The sequence below is a fragment of the Periophthalmus magnuspinnatus genome, chromosome 11 (genome assembly GCF_009829125.3).
Source record: "Periophthalmus magnuspinnatus isolate fPerMag1 chromosome 11, fPerMag1.2.pri, whole genome shotgun sequence".
Lineage (NCBI taxonomy): Eukaryota > Metazoa > Chordata > Actinopteri > Gobiiformes > Gobiidae > Periophthalmus > Periophthalmus magnuspinnatus.
In genome coordinates this window covers 166,596-190,717 of record NC_047136.2, presented here as the reverse complement: position 1 = coordinate 190,717, position 24,122 = coordinate 166,596, and the positions used below count along the sequence as shown (strand labels likewise).

The following is a 24,122-nucleotide window of genomic DNA, read 5'->3' as shown; positions in this document are numbered from 1 at the left end:
ATAGTCATTAGAATCTTTATTATTTTTGCAAAAGAGCCGGCTCCTCAGGCCACACGAGTCCTTTGGAGAAGCAGTTTGATTCAAACAGTTCTGCTCCATTCACAGAACAAAACAGAGACAGAGTAAAAATACAGATACAGTGACGTTTGTCCTCACGCTGTTTAACGTCTCATTCACTCGAGATTCAGCCCCAAGAGACTCGCTCCACCTCTGGCTCTCTCAGCTCTGATTCACGATTCACTCAGCTCTGATTCACGATTCACTCAGCCCTGATTCACGATTCACTCAGGCCTGATTCACGATTCACTCAGGCCTGATTCACGATTCACTCAGCTCTGATTCACGATTCACTCAGCTCTGATTCACGATTCACTCAGCTCTGATTCACGATTCACTCAGGCCTGATTCACGATTCACTCAGCTCTGATTCACCGGCTCCACCGGCTTAAACTGTGTCCAGAGCCATTTAAAAAGTAAGAGATGTCCAAACAGGACACTAGACAATGAATTAAAGCAACATCGTGTAACTTTCTGAAGGCGGCATGTCATCTCTGCAGCTCCGGGAGGATCCTGAGGCCTTCCCAGAGAGACATAGTCCCTCCGGCGTGAGCTGGGTCTTTCCCGGGGCCTCCTCCTGGTGGGACATGAACACCTCCCCACGGAGACGTCCAGGAGGTGTCCTGAGCAGATGCCCGAGCCTCAGCTGCTCCTCTCCATGTGGAGGAGCAGCGGCTCTACTCCAAGCTCCTGTGTGACTGAGCTTCTCACCCTATCTCTGAGGGAGGAATCTCATTTCAGCCGCTTGTATCCGTGATCTCGTCCTTTCGGTCATTACCCAGAGCTCATGACCATAGGTGAGAGCAGAACATAGACTGAGGTAAATCGAGAGCTTTTCCTTTGGACTCAGCTCCTTCTTCACCACAACGGACGATACAGCGACAACATCACTGCAGACGCTGATCCAACTGTCAATCTCACACCCCATCCTTCCCTCAGTTGAGAAAAAGACCCCGAGATACTTGAACTCCTCCACTTGAGGCACCCTCTCAGGGTGGGCGGTGAGTCCATCCCAGACACTTCACTCGGCTTCAAACTGCCCAAGTGCTGCAGGTCCTGACTCGATGAAGCATCAGGACAACATCATCCACAAACAGCAGAGATGAAATCCTGTGGTCCCTGAACCAGACCCCCTCCAGCCCCTGGCTGAGCCTAGAAATTCTGTCCATAAATATAATGAACAGAACCGGTGACAAAGGGCAGCCCTGAGTCCAACATGCACCGGGAACAGGTCTGACTTACTGCAGAGACACAGCTCCTGCTCTGGTCATACAGGGACCGGACAGCCCTTAGCAAAGGGCCCCGGACCCCATACTCCCAGAGCACCCCCCAAAGGACACCACGAGGGACACGGTCGAATGCCTTCTCCAGATCCACAAAACACATGTGGACTGTGGCAAACTCCCATGAGCCTCGAGGACCAGATGAAGGGGAAAAAACCACACTTGCCTCCTGTGGGCTCACCACCCACACCAGAGACACCAGGACCGCCTGGGGTGAAGGTCGATGATCGACTTTGTCGCCGTGTCTCTGACCTCCGGCCGTGTGTCCCGGACACTCGGGTGAAGAGAGAGGCAGAGCTGTAGAGCACCACCTGGTGGTGACTTGGATCTGCTGGTGGAGGAGGAGGCCAGACAGACCTGGCAAGTCCAAGCGTTTCGTGAGGGTCTGTTCAGATCGTCTGGTGGAGCCTCTGTCAGGGGGGTTTTCAACTCACACCTCCAGAAGAGCTTCTCCCTGATCCTGGGGGAGGCTGGGGACATGGAGTCCGATGGGACCGTGTTCTCTCTGTGGTCAATGCGGCCGCTTTTAGCTTTGGTCGTAAGGTCAGCGGTGAATGTCGTGACGGTAATCCAGAACCTGGTGGTGGACGCCGCAGGTAAAGGATGTCATCAGACTGAAGTCTGGGCTGGGCCATGGAGGAGGACTATCAGTCGGGCTCAAAGGTTTTATACCATACTGTGGAATATTAAAGCCAAAGGAACGTTCCCAAGGAGACGAGCAGAGGGAACCCTCCTACAAGCCACATAAGAGCCAGGTTTGTGGAGAAGCAAGACTCACAATAGGCATCTGCTTTTATATGTTTTAGTGAAATAAAAATATGCTTTTATTTTAGTCTAGTATTTGTATCTGGTTAAAAAGTTACACACTGTGACTTTAAGTAGGTCTATTATTGTAAATATTCAGGCAAGATAAATGTTTGTTGTTTTTGTCTAAATGAGATTATTCATCAGGGTCAAAGGTCGTCTTCACTTCAGTTTTATTTGGTGCATCTGCTGCTTTGTAAATGCATTAGGTTGAATTCTACGACTTGGTTTCAGACGCCAGGAGAAAAACAACATGTTTGTGATGTTTTTAATCTGATTTTTGGGCTGGTGACACACAATTATCACCGTGGAAACCAGGAGGGAAACGAAATATCTTGGCTCCAAAAACGTGTCGCCTTTTGATTAGATTTTGTCCATGTGACCTGAATAATATAATAATAATATAACACCACAGTGAGATGGAGCTGCAAGCACTCACAGGTCAATGAGTGTGTGTGTGTGTATGTGTCTGTGGGGGTGTGTCTGTGGGTGTGTGTGTGTGTGTGTGTGTGTGTGTCGGGGTGTGTGTGTGTGTGTCTGTCTGTCTGTCTGTCAGTCGGGGTGTGTGTGTCTGTCGGTGTGTCTGTCGGTGTGTGTGTGTGTCTGTCTGTCTGTCTGTGTGTCTGTGTGTGTGTGTGCAGTCCTTGTGTGCGTAGGACTCACCTCGGCAGGTTTGGTCATGTCTTTTAAAGTCATCGTTGCGACAAATGTCTTTGAGCAGATCTGATTTGAAAAGTTTCACAAAAGCACAGACCCAGAGATTATTTCCTGTTTCCAGATCCACACGAGCTCAGGCCTGTGACACATGAGGCTTTTCAGATTCTACCACAGACTTTATAAAGAAACGGACTGAGTGTGACATCACGGCGTTCAGCAGATATAGAGACGACCTGGAGCAGTTACATGTTTAGAATTCTGACTGTGAGTATCATAGCAACCAAAGAGCCAATCAGGAGAGAGACTGTTGAAGGTAACGCCCCTTCCCGCCCACACCTCTGGTTTGACAGCGTTGCTAAGCGCCCACTCCCTGATAATCAAACCTGTTGCTAACGCTAACAGGAGCGACCTCGGGGACAGAAGGACCTGATTTGTCTGTTATTAATGTTCAGATCTTGATTTACAGACACAAACAAAACCCCAGGATCATGTAGAGGGTTAATGACGTGGTTTTATGAGGTTAGTGAATTAAGAAGGTTCTGACTCAACATAAATTCTAATGGACGATGTTATTGTCTTATATTTATCCATCTGCTCCATGATCTGCGTATTACCCTGAACGCTGTGATGTGAAAGTAGAAAACACGGTCAGCTGTTTATCTCAGGACCTGTCACGTAGAGAAAGGTCAGATGGAGTTTGCTTTTTCAGCGAACTGTGAATAAATGTATTTTTATCAGTCGGGAGAAACCAGGGCATGTATAAATGAAACCAAATCTTAAATGACATAGTGAAATATTTGGTCTGTTGATTAAAACAAAATATTTTTCTTATGTGAGAAGCTAAAATGTTAAAGCCAAGTCAGTCAAACACATTGGTCACGTGACTTTGAAAACTCCAGACGTGAACCTGTGGATGTGAGGCTGAATTGAGCTGTTCTACTTCTGTCTCTCTCATCGTGTCGTCACTAAGTTCCAGGTTTCAGTTCTGCCGCTCTCAGGACCGCGATGGACTTCCTCCTGTGAGCCACTGGGGGCTCTATGATCCCGTGGTAACTGTCCGTCTCTTGTGAATCTTCACTGTTCTGAGACTTGGTCGAATCCTGAGAATCTGGCTTTTGTCTCAGTGCACGATTCTGCTCCTCCCTCAACTCCACGTATGACCTCGAAAACGTGTGAAAGATGGACGTAACCGGGAACGCCATCAGCAGGATACCGCTCAAAATGCTGCTTAGCGCCACCACCTGTCCTGGAATACTCCTCGGTACCATGTCTCCGTATCCCACCGTTGTCATGGAGATCACAGCCCACCAGTAACTTCCCGGGATGCTGGTGAACTCCTGCTTGGCGCCAAATTCACTCTCGGCTAAGAAAACCAGCGGAGCAAACAGCGCCATGGCAACGCAAAGAAACAACAGGAGCAGTCCGAATTCCCTCGTACAGCGTCGGACCGTCAAACCGAGCGTCTGGAGACCCAAGGAGTGCCGCGCCAACCTCATGACGTAGAAGATCCTCAACGCTCTGAGAACTCGGAGAACTAGTCCCACCTTCTCCAAGTAGTTGTTGCCGGAACTGCCCTTTTTACCATCGACCGAGAGAGTGTCTACGATTAGCGTGATGTAGTACGGCAAGATGGCTACCACGTCGATCACGTTCAGCGGCGTCCTCAGAAACATGCATTTGCTCTGGGTTTGGATGAAGCGAAGCAAGAACTCCAAAGAGAACCAGCCGACGCAAACGGTCTCCAGCACAAAGATGTTATGGCACTTCTGGGAGCACTCGCCCTGGAACAGACAAAACACAGAAGATTAAACTTTAAGGAGCGCTCACCCCGGAACAGACAAAACACAGAAGGAGGCGAGTTAAAGGCGAGGGCCGTGGGGAGAAAGACGACATACGCTGAGATAAGAACTGTGAAGTTTGTAATTAAGACTCCATTTGCGTCTTGACTGGTGGGACGCAGACTTTGATCTAGAAACAAAAAGCTGATTTGGATCCTCTGTGGAAAAAGCAGCGTGGAGTAAAATAAGCCTTTGATTGTGACGTCTGCAGAAGATCAAGGCCTAGGTACAGAACAGAACACAGGGTGGAACTGGTTTAGACACGGGGAAATCAGGAAAAGAAGGTATTTTAGTGAATCAGATAAAGAAAATTCATAAATAAAATATATAATTTTGTTCATTTTTGATCAGCATGTTTTGATTTCTGAAGATGTTGACAATTGTCTGAAGTTTTACTCGTGTATACAGCGATTTTTGAATGAGAGTTACTACAATATTCTTTCTCGTATGTTATTCACAAAAGGATGAGCTGGTACCAAAATGTCCAGACTCTGATAGTGACGCAAAACATTCTCACCTTAAAATAATCACACTTTTCAAAAGTTTGGTTGTCAGTTAGATCAGTCCTGCAGGAACTTTTCAGAGCAGTTTTATTTTAAACAGAAAAAGCAGAAAACTCAAAGGTTCAGTTCTGTAGCAGAGAAATGTGCAATGATTTAAAAACAGAACATAACTGAAACCATTTTCAGACTGAAGTCACGATACTAGAAACTGATCAAAACACAACAACTCACAGGTACCAGCCTCACTCTGTATCACTCTGTGTTCTCACTCTGTATTCTTACTCTGTATCACTCTGTATTCCCACGGGGTTCTCACTCTGTGCTCTCACTCTGTTCTCACTCTGTATCACTCTATGTCCTCACTCTGTGTTCTCACTTTGTGTTCTCACTCTCTTCTCACTCTGTATCACTCTATGTTCTCACTCTGTGTTCTCACTGTTCTCACTGTGTTCTCACTCTGTGCTCTCACTCTGTGTTCTCACTCTGTGCTCTCACTCTGTGTTCTCACTCTGTGTTCTCACTCTGTTCTCACTCTGTATCACTCTGTGTTCTCACTCTGTTCTCACTCTGTATCACTCTGTGTTCTCACTCTGTTCTCACTCTGTGTTCTCACTCTGTCTCACTCTGTGTTCTCACTCTGTGTTCTCACTCTGTTCTTACTCTGTATCACTCTGTGTTCTCACTCTGTGTTCTCACTCTGTGCTCTCACTCTGTGTTCTCACTCTGTGTTCTCACTCTGTTCTCACTCTGTATCACTCTGTGTTCTCACTCTGTTCTTACTCTGTATCACTCTGTGTTCTCACTCTGTGTTCTCACTCTGTTCTCACTCTGTTCTCACTCTGTATCACTCTGTGTTCTCACTCTGTTCTCACTCTGTATCACTCTGTGTTCTCACTCTGTTCTCACTCTGTATCACTCTATGTTCTCACTCTGTGTTCTCACTGTTCTCACTGTGTTCTCACTCTGTGCTCTCACTCTCTATCACTCTGTGTTCTCACTCTGTGTTCTCACTCTGTTCTCACTCTGTATCACTCTGTGTTCTCACTCTGTTCTCACTCTGTATCACTCTGTGTTCTCACTCTGTGTTCTCACTCTGTATCACTCTGTGTTCTCACTCTGTATCACTCTGTTCTCACTCTGTATCACTCTGTTCTCACTCTGTGTTCTCACTCTGTGTTCTCACTCTGTATCACTCTGTGTTCTCACTCTGTTCTCACTCTGTATCACTCTATGTTCTCACTCTGTGTTCTCACTGTTCTCACTGTGTTCTCACTCTGTGCTCTCACTCTCTATCACTCTGTGTTCTCACTCTGTGTTCTCACTCTGTTCTCACTCTGTATCACTCTGTGTTCTCACTCTGTTCTCACTCTGTGCTCTCACTCTCTATCACTCTGTGTTCTCACTCTGTGTTCTCACTCTGTTCTCACTCTGTATCACTCTGTGTTCTCACTCTGTTCTCACTCTGTGTTCTCACTCTGTATCACTCTGTTCTCACTCTGTATCACTCTGTGTTCTCACTCTGTGTTCTCACTCTGTCTCACTCTGTGTTCTCACTCTGTCTCACTCTGTGCTCTCACTCTTTATCTGCTCGTTCCTTTAGGCTCAGACTGTTTTAGATGTTCCGTCCTGGCTCCTCCCTCTGCTCCGTCTCACATTCTCTCTCTGTTTTTCACCAGAGGCTGAAGTGTTTTGCCAAAGTCGAGAGCATCAGTCACAAAGATTGAACCATCAACCTTCAGACGAGCGTCTCATCCACGCAGAGGTCACTTTAGGTCATATTTATATATTGATGCTTTTTCAGTTCTCATGTGAGTCTCCTAATTACACCAGCATCATTAGCAGAGGTCAGAGGTCAGATGTACAGAGCAGCCTTTGTTTCATTTCCTCTGGTGCACGAGCCGTAAAACTATAAATCTGTTGTAATCAGCTAATGAGCACGTGTACCACTCGGAAAATGATGTTCAAAAGGCACGTGTGCGACAAACCCCCCGACGCCAGGAGAAAGTGAACAGACAAAAGGCTAAAGTGAAAAAGTGAACAGATTCCAGTTTAAATCCACAGACACCAGGCTAAACTGAGCAGAACTACCTCTTTCCTGTTTGCTAACGCACACATCCTGGTATAAGGTTAATGTGTTTTTGTGCTGCTGAAATTGGCTCATAAATATTTGAAAATACAATTACAAGAAATTATGACGTTATTAAGCCGAAGTCGCCCCCGAAGCGAAGCAGAAACAAGAGCGGGTTTGCCTTTGGTTAAGTGTTTATCTTCAGTTAAGTATTATTAACTGTGATTAGGATGTAGGAGGAGCAGAGGGGCGTCTGTTTGGCAAAGAGGTTGTGGGTTCGATCTCAAACTGACCGTTATGTCATATTTATACTCAAACACGAATCAGTCCAAATACAACTTCAGGCGAGGAAATGTAACATGGGTAAAAGTTTCACAGAACAGACTGATACTGAATACTGTGTTTAAAAACACCTTAAAGAGGAACTGCACCTGCCCCGGGACGGCACCTGCCCCCGGAACTGCACCTGCCCCAGGACTGCACCTGCCCCGGGACTGCACCTGCCCCGGGACTGCACCTGCCCCGGAACTGCACCTGCCCTGGGACTGCACCTGCCCCGGGACTGCACCTGCCCCGGGACTGCACCTGCCCCGGGACTGGACCTGCCCCGGGACTGGACCTGCCCCGGGACGGCAGATGGAAAGTGGCAGGAGCTGAACCTGATACAGTTTCTCTTTTCTCCAGTAGGATTCATGTGTTTGAACAAGGTCCCTGAGAAATACAGAATAAACTAAAATATGTAAAAATCTGAGTGTCCTGTGATGTAACGTTTGTCTCAGTGGATGAGTCTGAGTCTCCGTCATCATCAGACTCTCACTGTGCAGCTGAAGTGAGACATTTTAATACACATCGTTTTAACTTTTATGATCTCCTTTGCCTTATACATTCACAAAGGGTGATCTTCAGTCGAGTTCTGACCGGGTGCTGATCGGGTGCTGATCGGGTGCTGACCGGGTGCTGACCGGGTGCTGACCGGGTGCTGATCGGGTGCTGACCGGGTGCTGATCGGGTGCTGACCGGGTGCTGACCGGGTCACTTAAAGACATTGTTCCACCTGACCGACTTAAAAAACAAAGTCCTGCTCTCGTTTGGTCACATACATTTTTTAAACTGTTGAACTGATACGACCTGAAGCAGCTCACGCCATTAAACACAAGAAAATCATTAATATATAAACTAACTCAAGGGGGCGCTGTCAGGGAGTGACTGCAGCCCAAGCGTCTCTCTGCATTATTTATGTCTCTCGGCCGATCTGGGGCTGGGTCACGTGGAACATGGTAAATGGGGTTTGTAATTTCCTGGTGTTTCTCATAAATATGGAACGATTCATTTCATAAAACTGAGACGTTTTTGTTCACACCTTTGGTTCCTGAGGAGATCTGGACACGGTGCAAAGGTTATGACCACATTTTATATTGGTGAAATATATATTCTTTTAATGTTTATTTAATGTAATCATTTATTGCTGTTATTTTAGTTTGGGGATTCTGGGACCCTCCGTGTTTGGGGATCTTGGGTGTTGTGGTTTTTGGGGTCTCTTAGCTGCCCTGGGACAGACTGACATAGATGTGGCTGCATCTCTGCGACCCTCCACCATGTGACAGGGTGGGTGAAGTGTCTTGCCCGACAACAACAACTGGAGTGGGGATCGAACCACCAATCTCCAGGTTAATGGGCAAACGTCATAACCATGTAGAGTACAAACTTAAAGATGTGCTACGTAGCTTTTCTGGTGAAATGTTCCACTTTAAACCTACAGAAATACTTTAAATAACAGATGTTTCTCCAGGTTCCAGTCTTTTCTTCTCATTGAGCCTCTGATGTTTTATTTGGAGTGATTCATGTTTGAGTAATTTAGCCCCCTCCACCTGTACACGCCCACTGTGTCACGCCCACTGTGCCACGCCCACTGTGACGTCTGCACTTCCTTCTCCAGTTTCATTTTCTTAATCGGTGATGCTCGTAGGATTTGTCAGTGTTGTGCCGTCATTTTGATATAAATGAAAAACAAAGTGCTGCTCTAGTGTGAAGTGCATCTGTCCATAGGGGGCGCTGTCAGCATACGGCGCTTTGTTGTGACGACGTTTACGGCAACGTCAGCTCCACTGGACACCACAGTTTTCTAACTCGGAAGTCAACGGATTTGTTTCTTTTATGAAGTGGTTTTAGATGAATATTGTGATTTAAAATGTGTAAATTATAACAAAATGATCCACAGAGATGAGAACCATAGAGACACAAGCACAACAGACTGGTTTATGGTGTACATGTGACATGTACACAGAGTCATGTACAGAGTCATGTACACAGAGTCATTCACACAGAGTCATTCACACAGAGGCATGTACACAGAGTCCTGTTCATTTACTCTGGTCACGTGACTTTACTCTGGTCATGTGACTTTACTCTGGTCATGTGACTTTATTCTGCTTCTGTTTTACTTCAGACCAATAAAAATAAAACATTTTCCTTCAGCCTCGTGTTCGTTAAAGGAGCTGCACAGGATTTATTTATTTTTTTCATAAAAATGTCACATGTTGTATTTTAATCATTAAAAACATGATCGTGGCTCTTTCTGTATTTTATTCTCATGAGCTCAGTGTAAACACAAACCTAAAGACACACGTGTGTTACTGTTTATAAAACGTATCGGGGCATGTGGCTCATAATTAAAACAATATCGACTCAAACTGTCACTGCTCGTCTCACACAGTGGTGCATTCTGGGAGCAGGGCAAGCAGAAGCCATTACTGCTTATTTTACCAGCAATATTTCAGCATCAGCTTTGTGTGTGTGTATCTGAGTGTGTGTGCGTGTGTGTGTGTGTGTAAACATCTGTCAGTGAGTGTGTGCATCAGTTAAACCCGCAGCGTCTCATTAGTCTGTTATAAAAGGAGATTATGGTGAGGGGGATTATGGGAAATGTGACGGCGCTAAAGGCCCGAGGAGCATTTCCATTAAGATCCATTTAGTACAAATTAAGACATAAAAACAAACGCTGACTCTGTGATTGGCCAAAGAGCAACAACCATTTACTCTATAAAGTACATGTACTCTATGAAGTACAATTACTCTATGAAGTACAATTACTCTATAAAGTACCTTTACTTTATAAAGTATATTTACTCTATAATGAGGCTGAAGAGGAGCTGTTTATATGATCTGGAGATTATAAAGGTCATGTGATTTTTCTTAAAGGTCATGTGATTTTTCTTAAAGGAGATGTGTCTCCTATAAAAAGCCTCAGTCATTTTAAACTTTTCTGCAGCAGCACTTTCCTTGCGTCCTATTTTTACCTAATGCTAACAACAGCTAGCATGCTAACTGCACATTACTTCAGAGTAATGTTTGGTGCTAATCCAGACGTCTTCCCACATATTTGAAATATCCTCAGTGAAACTGGTAGAAAGTGTAAGATACATTTTCAAATCTCTGGCGACACGACGGAGCAGCGGAGGCTCAGTGATGAGACACTAACATAAAGGTGATGGTTCAATCCCAACTCAGACGTGTGCATACTGTTGTGTCCTTAAGCAAGACACTTCGCCCACCCTGTTTTAATGTGCTGTGTGAGTGAGACAGTTGTATTAGCATTAGCATTAGCATAAACAACTGTCCAGCCTTGTCTAAGTTATAAATGACCTAGAACACAACAGTAACTGACCCCGAGAAGATCAGCTGAGGAACAAGTACATTTATATGAAGTACATTTATATGAAGTACATTTATATGAAGTACATTTATATGAAGTACATTTATATGAAGTATTCTGGTTGTACCACATGTCCTTCTCTGTGGTCATAGTGTGATTTATGCTCCGCCCCTCGAGAATCGTCACAGTTTAACCGAGTCAAATCATCTTCAGCAGGAAATAAATAAACGAGTCTGAGTCACAGACGCCTCGACACTCGAGTCTCCAGACGGACGACGTTTTTCTGCACCACGGTCAAAATGTCACATTTATTTATTTTTATTATTTACTATGTGACTTTTAACCGTTTCACCTTCACAGGACAGATGTGTACTGAGTAAGTACACTACACTCAGTAGTACACAAGTGCACTACACTCAGTAGTACACAAGTGCACTACACTTAGTAGTACACAAGTACACTACACTCAGTAGTACACAAGTACACCACACGCAGTAGTACACAAGTACACTACACTCAATAGTACACAAGTACACCACACGCAGTAGTACACAAGTGCACTACACTCAGTAGTACACAAGTACACTACACTCAGTAGTAGTAGTAGTAGTACACAAGTACACTACACTCAGTAGTACACAAGTACACAAAACTCAGTAGTACACAAGTACACTACACGCAGTAGTACACAAGTGCACTACACTCAGTAGTACACAAGTGCACTACACTCAGTAGTACACAAGTACACTACACTCAGTAGTAGTAGTAGTACACAAGTACACTACACTCAGTAGTACACAAGTACACTGCACTCAGTAGTACACAAGTACACTACACGCAGTAGTACACAAGTACACTACACTCAGTAGTACACAAGTACACTACACGCAGTAGTACACAAGTACACTACACTCAGTAGTACACAAGTACACTACACTCAGTAGTACACAAGTACACTACACTCAGTAGTACACAAGTACACTACACTCAGTAGTAGTAGTAGTAGTACACAAGTACACTACACTCAGTAGTACACAAGTACACTACACTCAGTAGTACACAAGTACACTACACGCAGTAGTACACAAGTACACTACACGCAGTAGTACACAAGTACACTACACTCAGTAGTACACAAGTACACTACACGCAGTAGTACACAAGTACACTACACTCAGTAGTACACAAGTACACTACACGCAGTAGTACACAAGTACACTACACTCAGTAGTACACAAGTACACTACACTCAGTAGTACACAAGTACACTACACTCAGTAGTACACTACACTCAGTAGTACACAAGTACACTACACGCAGTAGTACACAAGTACACTACACTCAGTAGTACACAAGTACACTACACTCAGTAGTAGTAGTAGTAGTACACAAGTACACTACACTCAGTAGTACACAAGTACACTACACTCAGTAGTACACAAGTACACTACACTCAGTAGTACACAAGTACACTACACGCAGTAGTACACAAGTACACTACACTCAGTAGTACACAAGTACACTACACGCAGTAGTACACAAGTACACTACACTCAGTAGTACACAAGTACACTACACTCAGTAGTACACAAGTACACTACACGCAGTAGTACACAAGTACACTACACTCAGTAGTACACAAGTACACTACACGCAGTAGTACACAAGTGCACTACACTCAGTAGTACACAAGTACACTACAGTCAGTAGTAGTAGTAGTACACAAGTACACTACACTCAGTAGTACACAAGTACACTACACTCAGTAGTACACAAGTACACTACACGCAGTAGTACACAAGTACACTACACTCAGTAGTACACAAGTACACTACACGCAGTAGTACACAAGTACACTACACGCAGTAGTATCCCTCGGGGCTGTGCACATGAGGACTATGATCTGGTTGATTGTGTTTTCCTTTTGTATAAAAAGTGAAAAGTGCTGGAAAGTTTCACCTCGAGAAGCTGTGGATCTGAAATATGGTTCTGTAAAGACAACAGACGTTTTCAACAATAAGAAACTTTCAAGCCAAATGTGATTAAAAACCAGAGATTCACCAGTGACTCACATCTGTAAAGTTCCACTGTGTCATTAAATAAACTGAAGTCGTTCCAGGTCGAGTCTGTGGAGCGGCTGATTATTGTGTTTCCTTTAACACTGAAGCTGTTTTATTCTAATGAAACATCACATGAAAATCAAATATTATATTTACTGTCACTCTCCTCTTCATACCTCGGGCTTACACACAACAACACAACAACACAACATGATAACACAACATAACAACAACAATTTCCCCACTGTGGGAGTAATAAAGGCATTTCTTATATTAACATAACGTAATAACACAACACAATAACACAACCACACAACATGATAACACAACATAATAACACAATAACACCAGGGTGAGTCACTGAGCCAACACCAGCAGCTCCCCACAGCTCTGAGCTCTGTCCTCCAGGCTCACTCTGGCTCACTCAGGCTCACTCTGGCTCACTCAGGCTCACTCTGGCTCACTCTGTCTCACTCTGGCTCACTCTGTCTCACGCTGGCTCACTCTGGCTCACTCTGGTTCCCTCAGGCTCACTCTGGCTCACTCTGGCTCACTCTGGCTCACTCTGGCTCACTCTGGTTTCCTCAGGCTCACTCTGGCTCACTCTGGCTCACTCTGGCTCACTCTGGTTCCCTCAGGCTCACTCTGGCTCACTCTGTCTTACTCTGGCTCACTCTGGCTCACTCTGGCTCACTCTGGCTCACTCTGGCTCACTCTGGCTCACTCAGGCTCTGTCTTGCAGTGTAGCAGTCGCTCTAGTTCCAAACATTTATACTGAGAATAACAGAATTCAATTCATTTATTTTTGTAACGCCCAAAATCACAACAACAGTTGTCTGAAGGGCGTTCATGTTTTGGTTGATGGGGGAAACCGGAGTACCCGGAGGAAACCCATCCAGACACGAGGAGAAACATGAAAAACTCCACACAGAAAGGCCTGGGCGACGTCAGTGAGTTTCTCTCTGTGTTTCCTGAGAGGCTCCTGGACATGTGTGGAATACACAGAGGGACAAACACAAAGGGACAAACACAAAGGGATAAACACAGAGGGACAAACACAGAGGGATAAACACAGAGGCATAAACACAAAGGGACAAACACAGAGGGATAAACACAGAGGGACAAACACAGAGGGACAAACACAGAGGGACAAACACAGAGGGATAAACACAGAGGCATAAACACAGAGGGATAAACACAGAGGGATAAACACAGAGGGACAAACACAGAGGGATAAACACAGAGGCATAAACACAGAGGGACAAACACAGAGGGATAAACACAGAGGGATAAACACAGAGGGATAAACAGAGGGACAAACACAGAGGGATAAACACAGAGGGATAAACACAGAGGGATAAACACAGATGGATCACACAGAGGGATAAACACAGAGGGATAAACACAGAGGGATAAACACAGAGGGACAAACACAGAGGGACAAACACAGAGGGATAAACACAGAGGGATAAACACAGAGGCATAAACACAGAGGGACAAACACAGAGGGATAAACACAGAGGGATAAACACAGAGGGATAAACACAGAGGGACAAACACAGAGGGACAAACACAGAGGGATAAACACAGAGGCATAAACACAGAGGCATAAACACAGAGGGATAAACACAGAGGGATAAACACAGAGGGATAAACACAGAGGGATAAACACAGAGGGACAAACACAGAGGGACAAACACAGAGGGATAAACACAGAGGCATAAACACAGAGGGACAAACACAGAGGGATAAACACAGAGGGATAAACACAGAGGGACAAACACAGAGGGACAAACACAGAGGGACAAACACAGAGGGATAAACACAGAGGCATAAACACAGAGGGATAAACACAGAGGGATAAACACAGAGGGACAAACACAGAGGGATAAACACAGAGGCATAAACACAGAGGGACAAACACAGAGGGATAAACACAGAGGGATAAACACAGAGGGATAAACAGAGGGACAAACACAGAGGGATAAACACAGAGGGATAAACACAGAGGGACAAACACAGAGGGACAAACACAGAGGGACAAACACAGAGGGATAAACACAGAGGGATAAACACAGAGGGATAAACACAGAGGGATAAACACAGAGGGATAAACACAGAATCACAAGCTGATAGATAAACTTTTTTAATCTCTCAAATGTGTTGCTTTATCAGATTTTTTTAAATTCACGTTTTAATCAAATTCCTACAGTTTTGATCAGACTGATGTGTTTGATTTACAGAGCAGATGTTTCATACAGAGATGTTTCAGTCTCAGAGATGTTTCAGTCACAGATACAGAGCAGATCATTCTGTGACTCTCACATACGGCTCCTCTCTGTGACGTCGCAGCTCGTTTGATGGATGGACACGTGTACGAGCCACAGCAGAGCCATAACTCACAGGGAGCCAGAGCCGCTCGTGTTCATCTGTGGAGAGTGATGTTCTCTCTGCGTTCACATGTTCTCTCTGCGTTCACATGTTTTCGCATTTTAAACATCCAGGTTCTGCTCTGATCGTCACAGTTTAAAAACGGAAAAAGCTTCATATTTATTCAATATGAGTTTCCCACGTGTCACTTCTGCTCAGTTTCATGTTTTTTCAGTACTTTCTCAAATGAGTATTTCAGTACTAGGTTTAGCATTTTTGACTATCTGAGGATCAATACTTCAGTCCCTGTTCAATACAAAAGTCTTTATTCTTGTTTTTAGTGCGTTAAAGTGTTGTGTTTGGTGGTTTGTGTTTGTGTGTCGTCATTTTAATTGTTTTTGCTCCGTAAACAGCCTCAGGTCCAGACGAAGAAACTCTGAGCTGTGATTTAAAACTGAGCCTCTCTGAGCCGGCCCCTCTGAGCCGGGCTCTTCCGCTCTGAGCCGGGCCCTTCCGCTCTGAGCCGGGCCCCTCCGCTCTGAGCCGGGCCCCTCCGCTCTGAGCCGGGCCCTCTGAGCCGGGCCCTCTGAGCCGGGCCCTCTGAGCCGGGCCCCTCTGCTCTGAGCCGGGCCCTCCGCTCTGAGCCGGGCCCTCTGAGCCGGGCCCTCCGCTCTGAGCCGGGCCCTCCGCTCTGAGCCGGGCCCTCCGCTCTGAGCCGGGCCCTCCGCTCTGAGCCGGGCCCTCCGCTCTGAGCCGTCTGTGTCTCTGGCACACACTTTTGGCTCACATTACCTTAACAGTTCTTTAAACAGGCCCAGTGCTGCTGCTAAAATAAACAGTCTCAGGTTTATGGAGCAAAGTCGTTTAAAGCTGCTCCTGTTAAACCTCAACACAAAAGTGCAGAGCTGCAGTCACACATGATTATATATCACTTTGTGCTGTGTAACTTTCTGTTACTATGGAAACAGCACAGCAATAAACGTCTCCATGGAGACGAGCAGGTCACACCACGCGGCCGGGTTCAGGTGACCACATGGCCCAATTTGTGCACGGCGTTTTCAGCTCAAATCCCACATCAAACAAATTGGGGCTGTGGCATTTTACTGTTGGCAGCAAAACCTGAGGGTCAGAGCGAAGGCACCGAGCGCTTCAGCGTCTGGAGGCACCGAGCGGCGTCTGGAGGCACCGAGCGGCGTCTGGAGGCACCGGGCGGCGTCTGGAGGCACCGAGCGGCGTCTGGAGGCACCGAGCGCTTCAGCGTCTGGAGGCACCGAGCGGCGTCTGGAGGCACCGGGCGGCGTCTGGAGGCACCGAGCGGCGCAGAATCTGTCCTTTTACCACTGACACTGTAGAGTCCACCGCAGCATCAGGGCATCTGTGACAGTACGACTGTGTGAAACAGGAGAGACATGACATGGACAGAGAGAGAGCACGGCCCACACACGGTCTATGGGCCACACACGGTCTATGGGCCACACAGTCTATAGAACGGCCCATATCCTGCTGAAGGAGTTTTATTGTGAAAATAATCTCAAACGGCCCAGTGTTCTGGTTAAAAATAGTCTCTGGAACATTACTTTGGTTTCTGGATTTGATAAAAATGTCCAAATAAGATAAAAAAAATACATTTTTTTAGATGTGCCTCATTTTCACATTCGACTGATTTTCATCTGGTCGCCATAGTCAGAAGTCAGATCTGTGAAAAAGCAACCCCACTCACCCTCAACTAAAACTGAGTCAGAGACATTCACACCTTTGTAGATTCAGTTCACACCTTTGGGGTAGATTCGGTTCACACCTTTGGGGGTAGATTCGGTTCACACCCTAGGGCAGATTCGGTTCACACATTAGGGTTGATAATTAATAACTGTCCTTACTTTAAACAGCTGAGACAAATATAAGACAGTGACAGAGAAAAAGACTCAGATGAACAGAGAAAAGTATTTACTCAAACTTCTGTTGACCCAGAATTACAAGGTGTGTGTGTGTGGGGGGGGGGGGGGTGTAGGGGTGTGTGTGTGTGGGGGGGGTGTCGGTGTGTGTGTGGGGGGGTGTCTGTGTGTCGTGTGTGGGTGTGTGTGTGTGTGTGTGTATGCGCGTGTGTGTGTAGGTGTGTGCGTTTGTGTGTGTGTCTGTGGGGGTGTGTGTGTCTGTATATGTGTGTGTCTGTGTGTGTCTGTCTGTGTGTGTGTAGGGGTGTGTTGGTGTGTGTGTGTTGTGTGTCTGTGTGTTTGTGTGTGTCTGTATATGTGTGTGTCTGTGTGTGTCTGTGTGTGTAGGTGTGTGTCTGTGTGTGTTGTGTGTCGGGGTGTGTGTGTGTATGTGTGTGTGTTTGTGTGTCTGTGTGTGTTGTGTGTGTGTGTGTGTGTGTGTCTAATGGTCTGTGCTGTAACAGGAGACTGTGGGAGGATGGAGCTAAAAGGATCTAATTAGCAAATCAGATTCACTCAGTGAGAGTTTCATAACGACTCAGCTGCAGAGTGTGGAGATCAGGACACTTCACATCCTCCAGAGTGAGGTCCTCCAGGGTGAGGTCCAGAATGAGGTCCAGAGTGAGGTCCAGAATGAGGCCCAGAGTGTGGAGATCAGGATACCGGGGGGAGTCTGGGGACATGGACTCCGAGTGGGCCATGTTCTCCACCTCTATTGTCGATGCGGCTGCTCGTAGCTGTGGTCGTAAGGTCTGTGGTGCTTGTCGCGGCGGCAATCCCCGAACCCGGTGGTGGACACCGGAAGTAAGGGATGCCGTCAAGCTAAAGGAGGAGTCCTATCGAGCCTTGTTGGCTCATGGGACTCCTGAGGCAGCTGATGAGTACCGGCGGGCCAAGCGTGCCGCGGCTCGGGCAGTCACAGAGGGTTGGGAGGAGTTCGGGGAGGCCATGGAGGAGGACTATTGGATGGTCTCAAAGAAATTCTGGCAAACTGTCCGACGCCTCAGGAGGGGGAAGCAGAGCTTCACCAACACTGTTTACAGTGCGGGTGGAGAGCTGCTGACCGCGACTGGGGATGTTGTTGGGCGGTGGAAGGACTTTGAGGATCTCCTCAATCCCATCGTTACGTCTTCCGTGGAGGAAGCAGAGACTGGGGACCCGGAAGCGGACCCATCCATCACCCTGGCTGAAGTCACTGAGGTGGTTGGCGAGGCTCCGGGGTGGACGAGATCTGTCCCAAGTACCTTAAGTCTCTGGATGTTGTGGGACTTGGCTGACACGTCTCTGCAACATCGCGTGGTGGTCGGGGACAACTACCAGAACGGGGTGGTGGTCCCTCTGTATAAGAAGGGAGCCGGAGGGTGTGTTTCAATTTCAGGGGAATCACACTCCTCAGCCTTCTCTGTAAGGTCTATTCTGGACCAGGGACTGGAGAGAAGAATCTGACCAATAGTCAAACCTCGGATTCAGGAGGAGCAGTGTGGTTTTTGTCCTGGTCGTGGAACACTGTGTCTCTGCAGTGAGTCAGACCTGTTCCCGGTGCATGTTGGACTCCACCAGGGCTGCACTTTGTCACCAGTTCTGTTCATTACATTTATGGACAGAATTTCTAGGCACAGTTAGGGGCCAGACGGGGGCCGGTTCAGGGGTCGGAGGGGGTCCGGTTCGGGAACCACAGGATCTCATCTCTGCTGTTTGCAGATGATGTTGTCCTGAGTGTGAAGTGGCTGGATGAGAATCAGCTCCTCCAAATTCAAGGACATGGTTCTCGACCGGAAAAATGTGGTGCCCTCCACAGGGTGGCTGGGAGCACCCTCAGAGATAGAGTGAGGAGCTCAGTCACACAGGAGGAGCTCGGAGTAGAGCTGCTGCTCCTCCACGTGGAGAGGAGCACCTGAGGCTCGGGCATCTGCTCAGGACACCTCCTGGACGTCTCCCTAGGGAAGTGTTCATGTCCCACCAGGAGGAGGCCCTGGGGAAGACCCAGGACACGCTGGGGGGACTATGTCTCTCTGGCCTGGGAACATCTTGGGACCCACTGGAGGAGCTGGAGGAAGTGTCTGGGGTGAGGGAACTGATTTAACCAGAGAAAGTATTTTATATTGTTAAATAAAGCTCAAGTCACTTTAGAGTCACTCACAGAGGGAAGAAGAACCACAACTTTTACTCCAGTACAAATATTGTTACACTGTACTATATGTTACTCTAGTAAGAGTGCTGTTACTTCGATAAAAATATTACTCACACATTATATATATTACATTACACACAAAAGTATCCTGCTAGAAAAGCACTCTGAAACGTTACTCAAGTAAATGTAAATCTGTTCATTCCAGTTTTAAAGTTGTATCAAACGCTGATTGTGTCCAGTTTAAGGCTCAGACTTCAGACTTAAAGTCAAAAGATAAAGCTCATCACTGTTATGCTCTGTGTTATTCTCTGTGTTATTCTCTGTGTTATTCTCTGTGTTATTCTCTCTTTTATTCTCTCTTTTATTCTCTCTTTTATTCTCTCTTTTATTCTCTTTAAGCGTCTCCTTCAGCAGAAGTACGTTTAAATGTGTCCTAGAAAGCTGCTTAATCCATTTAAAACATTTCAAAGAATGTTCCATTTTTAATGGTCGTGTGTTTACTCAGCTCAGATAAGAGCAGAGTAAACGGCTAATTGTATAACACATTACATAACAACGATCTTTTTATTCTATTTGAAGTCTTTTTAGCTAAATGAAAATGAAAAGAAACTATCTGCCAAAATGCCTCATGAATAATTCACATTTTGAAATGAAATTTGTTGAATGTAATAAAGAATCGTAGATCTTATATTCACACAGATGTATTTATACGTAGGCTGCTCCAGCTCCACTGGATTGTTCTGTGTCAAATTGATTTAAAACAGCGTTTGTGCTGCAGCATCAACAGAATCTGAACTCAGTCTGAGGAGCCGTAAAGCTCTTCCCTCCAGCGCCGTCCCAGTGTTTCATCATCTCAGCGACAGTCGCTCTGCAGCTCCAGAAAACTCAGAGCTCAAACCCACATGTGAACCTCCAAGTGTGCTCAGAACTCACTCCAAACCCCAAAGTGTGCTCAGAACTCACTCCAAACCCCAAAGTGTGCTCAGAACTCACTCCAAACCCCAAAGTGTGCTCATAACTCACTCCAAATCCAAAGTGTGTTCAGAACTCACTCCAAACCCCAAAGTGTGCTCAGAACTCACTCCAAACCCCAAAGTGTGCTCAGAACTCACTCCAAACCCCAAAGTGTGTTCAGAACTCACTCCAAATCCAAAGTGTGTTCAGAACTCACTCCAAACCCCAAAGTGTGTTCAGAACTCACTCCAAACCCCAAAGTGTGTTCAGAACTCACTCCAAACCCCAAAGTGTGTTCAGAACTCACTCCAAATCCAAAGTGTGTTCAGAACTCACTCCAAACCCCAAAGTGTGTTCAGAACTCACTCCAAACCCCAAAGTGTGTTCAGAACTCACTCCAAATCCAAAGTGTGCTCAGAACTCACTACAAACCCCAAAGTGTGTTCAGAACTCACTCCAAATCCAAAGTGTGTTCAGAACTCACTCCAAACCCCAAAGTGTGCTCAGAACTCACTCCAAACCCCAAAGTGTGTTCAGAACTCACTCCAAATCCAAAGTGTGTTCAGAACTCACTCCAAATCCAAAGTGTGCTCAGAACTCACTCCAAACCCCAAAGTGTGTTCAAAACTCACTCCAAACCCAAAGTGTGTTCAGAACTCACTCCAAATCCAAAGTGTGTTCAGAACTCACTCCAAATCCAAAGTGTGTTCAGAACTCACTCCAAACCCCAAAGTGTGCTCAGAACTCACTCCAAACCCCAAAGTGTGTTCAGAACTCACTCCAAACCCCAAAGTGTGCTCAGAACTCACTCCAAACCCCAAAGTGTGTTCAGAACTCACTCCAAATCCAAAGTGTGTTCAGAACTCACTCCAAATCCAAAGTGTGCTCAGAACTCACTCCAAACCCCAAAGTGTGTTCAAAACTCACTCCAAACCCAAAGTGTGTTCAGAACTCACTCCAAATCCAAAGTGTGTTCAGAACTCACTCCAAACCCCAAAGTGTGTTCAGAACTCACTCCAAATCCAAAGTGTGCTCAGGCTCACTCCAAACCCCTATGTGTGCACAGATCAAATCCCAATGTGAACCCCCATGTGTGCTCAGCACTCCGGGTTTGAACCCGCTCGTGTTCTCTCTGCTCTGAGCTCAGAGTCAGATCACACATGAGGCTCTGAGCCCTTTGGCTGCTGGAGTTTGGGTTTTTATTGCAAATTCTGTGACTGTAATTTACTTTTTGAACAAAATCATCTATTATCAGAGTAAATTCCTAAATGTTGGCCTGTGAGTATTTTTATATTCTGGATCAGTTTCAGCGGGCCGCCTCCCTGTTGGGCTCTGATTGGTTAGTGGGACAGTGAGGTCACTCACCCGCTCCTCCTCCGCTCTGAGGTCGGGCATGGTGCTGACGCACAGCGTTACCGCGGTGATGGCTACAAATATGACGGACAGACACGCGAAGATCTTCCCTGGGATTCCTGAGTGCGGGTTCTCCACCATGTCTCTCAGCCTCTTCATGCAGGTGGCGGAGTGACTGTCCTCTGAGCCTGTCCCGGGCACGTGCGCCTCCTCGCAGGACGGGGGCGCCGTGAGCTCCGCCTCCTCGTCCTCCAGTCTCTGCTGCTCCTTGTACTCCTCTTGTCGCAGGCGTAGTTTGCGTAGACAGCACCAGTCCAAGTTGTCCTCCTCCACGCCCCAGTACAGCAGCTCCTCCTGGAAGGACAGAGCGCACATCTCCCTGAGGAGGCGGAGCTTCCCCGCAGACAGGAAGGTGACGATGGTCCTAAAGGCCGAGGGGCTCCGGTCGAAGAAGTACTCGTGTCTGCTGCCGTCGTAGTCGTCGCACAGGTCCATGATTTCCTGCTCGCTGCTGCAGCTGCTCAGTTTGCCGAGGCGCGTCAGAGGGAACTCCTCCAGCGTGGTCCAGGGGATGCGATACTTAATCCCCCCCACGTTAATGATGGCCGCCCCCTCGTCTCCCGCCGCCGGCCGCGGCAGCAGCTGAGCTCTCTTATAGAACACGCCCTTTTTGGAGCTGACCTCCTGAGGGTTCTCAACCCGGTTGAAGTGAAAAGACGTAAACTGATGCTCCGTGCTCCCCGCGAGAAACGCCACCTCCTGGTACATCCTGAGCTGAGGAGGCTTCACCGGAAACAGAGGAACACGATGAGGTCAGCCATTCAGCAGCGCCACCTGTGGAGACAACAGGAACATTCACAGGTTACAAAACTCAAAAAGCACCAAAATGAGGTTATGAAACGATAAACCAAACTCAGAGCTCTGACAAAAAAACACTAATGATGGCTCAAAACACAATGATCAGAGCTGCTGAAGGAGCCACGCACACCTCACAGGAACGAGCCACACACACCTCACAGGAACGAGCCACACGAACGGGCCACACACACCTCAGAGGAACGAGCCACACGAACGAGCCACACATCTCACAAAATATAAAACAGGACCTTTCTCTGTCAAAATCGTGGTTCCTTTTTTTATTACTGTGATTTCAGGCCCCCCCTCATGGGCCCCCCCTCATGGGCCCCCCTCATGGGCCCCCTCTAATATAAACTAAGGCTCCAATTCTAGGCAACAACAAACCCCTCTGTCCACTCCTCTGTCCTCTGTCCACTCCACTGTCCATTCCACTGTCCACTCCTCTGTCCACTGTCCACTCCTCTGTCCACTCCACTGTCCACTCCACTGTCCATTCCTCTGTCCTCTGTCCACTCCTCTGTCCACTCCTCTGTCCACTCCTCTGTCCACTCCTCTGTCCTCTGTCCACTCCTCTGTCCACTCCTCTGTCCTCTGTCCACTCCTCTGTCCTCTGTCCACTCCACTGTCCACTCCTCTGTCCACTCCTCTGTCCACTCCTCTGTCCTCTGTCCACTCCACTGTCCACTCCTCTGTTCACTCCACTGTCCACTCCTCTGTCCTCTGTCCACTCCTCTGTCCACTCCTCTGTTCACTCCTCTGTCCTCTGTCCACTCCTCTGTCCTCTGTCCACTGTCTCATTTAAAGTTTCTCATCTGACTCTAACGACCACTTATCTCCACCCACTCCTGTGTGAGTGACAGGTGGATTCAGCCAATCGCAGAGAAGTGTGAACTCTCAAAAGAATCAAATATTTAATCCACGAAAAGTGATTAAAAAAAAGGTGTAAATCCTTTAATCCTAAAACAGAACTGAAAACAGGAAAAACTGCACCAGAAAAACACAAATACAGAGCAGCACATGATATGTGTGTACGCTAACGACGCATGTACGCTAACGACGCATGTACGCTAACGACGCATGTACGCTAACGACGCATGTACGCTAACGACGCATGTACGATAACGATGCATGTACGCTAACGACGCATGTGTGCTAATGACACATGTATGCTAACCACGCATGTATGCTAACCACGCATGTACACTAACGACAAATGTACTTTAACGACGCGTGTATGCTAATGACGCTAATGCTAATGATGCGTACAGATCTAATATTATTCTGGTTCTTCTCTCTGCTCTGTGGGAACACGAGGATTTTAACGTGAAACAAACCTGAGCCGTCAATCACTGCTGCTGTTTACATAACGACCGTGAACGTCGTAAAAACGATCTTTATAAAAGACTTTACAGAGCCGTCGATAATAGTAATAACAAGTATAAAAACACGTTCATATCTTTAAAGGCCGTTCTGGTTCTCCCTGCAGCAGCATTCACCTGTGGGAGCTGGAATGACCCCACCAGCCTGCGGTCAGTCAGTCTGACCACTCGACCAACAATGTTTATGTCCAGAGCTGGATTTGAACAGCCAACCTCAGGGTCAG

General features: G+C 46.8%; 1 protein-coding gene across 1 annotated transcript in view; it reads right to left on the bottom strand.

Moving 5' to 3' along the window:
- kcng2 (potassium voltage-gated channel, subfamily G, member 2) overlaps window positions 1-24,122 on the bottom strand; it is a 35,230-nt gene continuing 11,108 nt past the window's right edge. The window contains exons 2-3 of the mRNA XM_033975691.2: window positions 21,674-22,495; window positions 1-4,582 (exon numbers count right to left, since the gene is read on the bottom strand). Of these exons, the coding sequence (XP_033831582.1) occupies window positions 3,767-4,582; window positions 21,674-22,429 (1,572 nt within the window). The 5' untranslated portion in view covers window positions 22,430-22,495 and the 3' untranslated portion in view covers window positions 1-3,766. The remainder of the gene's footprint in view (window positions 4,583-21,673; window positions 22,496-24,122) is intronic.